The following is a 2,451-nucleotide window of genomic DNA, read 5'->3' on the forward strand; positions in this document are numbered from 1 at the left end:
CAAAGAGCGGCTGCAGCACCACCCCGCAGCGGGCGCGGGCCCAGCCAGCCCGGTGGGCATTCACCTGCAGGGATGCCCCTGTGGACCAGCCAGACCCCTCCACAGCACCCCACCTCTGGAACCACCCCCACCCGGGTTCCAGCAGCTGCCCCCTTCACCCCCCCCCTCTCCAGCCATCCTCACTGCACAGGGGTGTGGCAGGTCCCCTGGCTCTGGGCAGAGAGGACCGAGGCGCCAGGAGTGGGCGGCCAGTTCAGCTGTGGGCTCCAGGACCCCCTGGCGGCTCCGAAGGTCGTTACTGGCATCTCCATCGAAGTCTCCACACAGGCCAGCCACCCTGCCGCGGAGCTGGGGGGACAGCTGCACCAGGACCCGGGTGCCTGGACAGAGAGTGTGGCAGGGGGGCTCTGGAGATGGATCTGGGGGCCTTCTTCAGGGCTGGGAGTGGGGAGAAGACCTGCTGGTGGTGGTGCTTTAGTCGCTCAGTCGTGTCTGACTCTTGCGACCCTCATGGACTGCAGTCCACCAGGCTCCTCTGTCCATGGGATGCTCCAGGCAAGAATACTGGAGTGGGTTGCCATGCCCTTCTCCAGAGGATCTTCCTGACCCACGAATCGAACCCGGATCTCCTGCATTGCAATCAGATTCTTTACTAACTGAACTACAAGGAGTGGGGAGAAGACCTAGACACATATATTATGTGGGCTGGTTTGACCATCTGACAAAGGTACCAACCCCTCAGTGGGGCAGCTGGCTCCCTCACATTTGGGGCAGATGCTTGGCGGTGACAGACATGAGACCTACCTATGGGGGACTCAGGGCAGGAAGTGAGAGCCTACTTTCTTAACTAAACTCAGGTTGGAGGTGGGGTAAGGAAAATCTCCAGAGGGCGGGATTCCCGAGTCCAGGACAGACTGTGACACCCTCCAGTCCCAGAGGCCTCACTGCAGATGACTTTTCCCACACCAGGGGCTGCTTGGATTTCCTTTGATTTCTCAGTAACAAGTTATTTCTAAATCACCCACTGCTTGGGTTTGGGTGGTGGGCTGTTAGGAGATTTCTTTTTATTTCTTCTCTCTAAAACTTGCTGTTTTTTTTCCAACTGTTTCTTTTGGCGAGGAGGTATTGCTTTCATAAGGCAGAAAGACGTAATGATGAAAGCGTAATTTGGAGACTCCGATCAGATGTGCACAAGAGGAAGACTTTCAGGGTAGGGGGGGAGCTGCAGGGCATGGGTCAGATGACTGGGGGATGGGGTGCTGACCTCCATCCCAGAGCAAGGTGAGGCCCAGGCGGGTGCTGAGAAGCAGGAAGAGGCCGGCGGTGTGCAGGCTCAGCCCGGGGCCTGAGTAGACCTTGGGGGGCGTCACACTCACCCCATTCACCATCACTGCCCTGCCTGTGGGGGAGCAGAGGCATTCAGGCCCGGCCTCAGGGTCCAGGGGCTCTGAGATCCCCATGAGGCCCTCCCAGCCTCCCTCCCCTCCAGCCTTTCCTTTGCTTCTCCAGCCATGTGACTTGGAGCAAATCGTTAGACCTCTCTGGGCTTTAATTTCCTGGAGCCTTCCAGAATCAGGATTCCCAACCAAGAGAAGAGTCACCAGCTCCCCACCCCGGGACTGATGGCTAGCAGTGGGGAGATGTGTGAAACCCCAGGCCTCAGCTGTTCCCGCAGAGCTGTGATGCCACCCGGGTGGAGGCCCTCCTCCCTGGCCCACGTCACCCTTCAATGTCACAGCCACCTCTGAGCATGTGCACAACGGTGCCCTGCAGCCGCACAGTCAGCGCCTTGGTGCAGGTGAGGCCACTGGCTCCGCACGGCAGGTTTTGGGCGGAGACCATGAACTGGCCACTGGCCTCTCGCACCAGCAGGTACTCGCAGGCCCCGGGGAAGGTGAGGGCCAGCCCGTCGAACGTCACATAGTGAGGGGCGCCTGACGCCCGGCACCGTCCATCGCACCGCTGGCCCGTGCAGTGCCACTGCTGACCCTGGCACACGCTGTGGGCAACAGGGGAGAGGAAACCATCAGGAAGACCAGGACCCATTGCAGAGGGTCGGGGGGCAATGGGCTGAATGCCGGGGAGGCAGCAGTCCGGATTCCAGGCAACGCCAGACAAACCTTCAGGTCAGAGAGATGCTGGGAGCTTCCACTGTCCAGGCCTGTCTGGATATCCCGCCCCACCCATCATCCCAACCCCCAGCCAGGGGTCACTAGGTCACAGGGTCACAGGTCACAGGGCGGGGCCTATATACCACAGGTTGCAGTCCTCCTGGATTGTAGCATTGGGCAGGTACCACTGGCCGCCATGACGGCAGGGACAGAGCTCAGGAGGCACGCAGCGTTCCTCCTAGCAGAGGCCAGGGACAAAGGGCTCCATGGAGGACTGCCTGGTGCCCCCTCCCTGCCAGTTACACCCAGCCAGGGACCAGGGCAGGGCACTGGCTAGCGG

The 2,451-nt window shown here is 60.7% G+C and overlaps 1 protein-coding gene across 1 annotated transcript in view; it reads right to left on the reverse strand.

Moving 5' to 3' along the window:
- Nucleotides 1-2,451, reverse strand: part of SSPO (SCO-spondin) — a 53,626-nt gene that overhangs the window by 42,152 nt on the left and 9,023 nt on the right. Inside the window, 5 exon segments of the mRNA XM_010843882.1 lie at nt 9-64; nt 184-380; nt 1,265-1,399; nt 1,743-1,999; nt 2,255-2,349. Of these exon segments, the coding sequence (XP_010842184.1) occupies nt 9-64; nt 184-380; nt 1,265-1,399; nt 1,743-1,999; nt 2,255-2,349 (740 nt within the window).

Source organism: Bison bison, unplaced genomic scaffold, assembly GCF_000754665.1.
Source record: "Bison bison bison isolate TAMUID 2011002044 unplaced genomic scaffold, Bison_UMD1.0 scf7180017864191, whole genome shotgun sequence".
In the NCBI taxonomy this organism is placed as follows: Eukaryota; Metazoa; Chordata; class Mammalia; order Artiodactyla; family Bovidae; genus Bison; species Bison bison.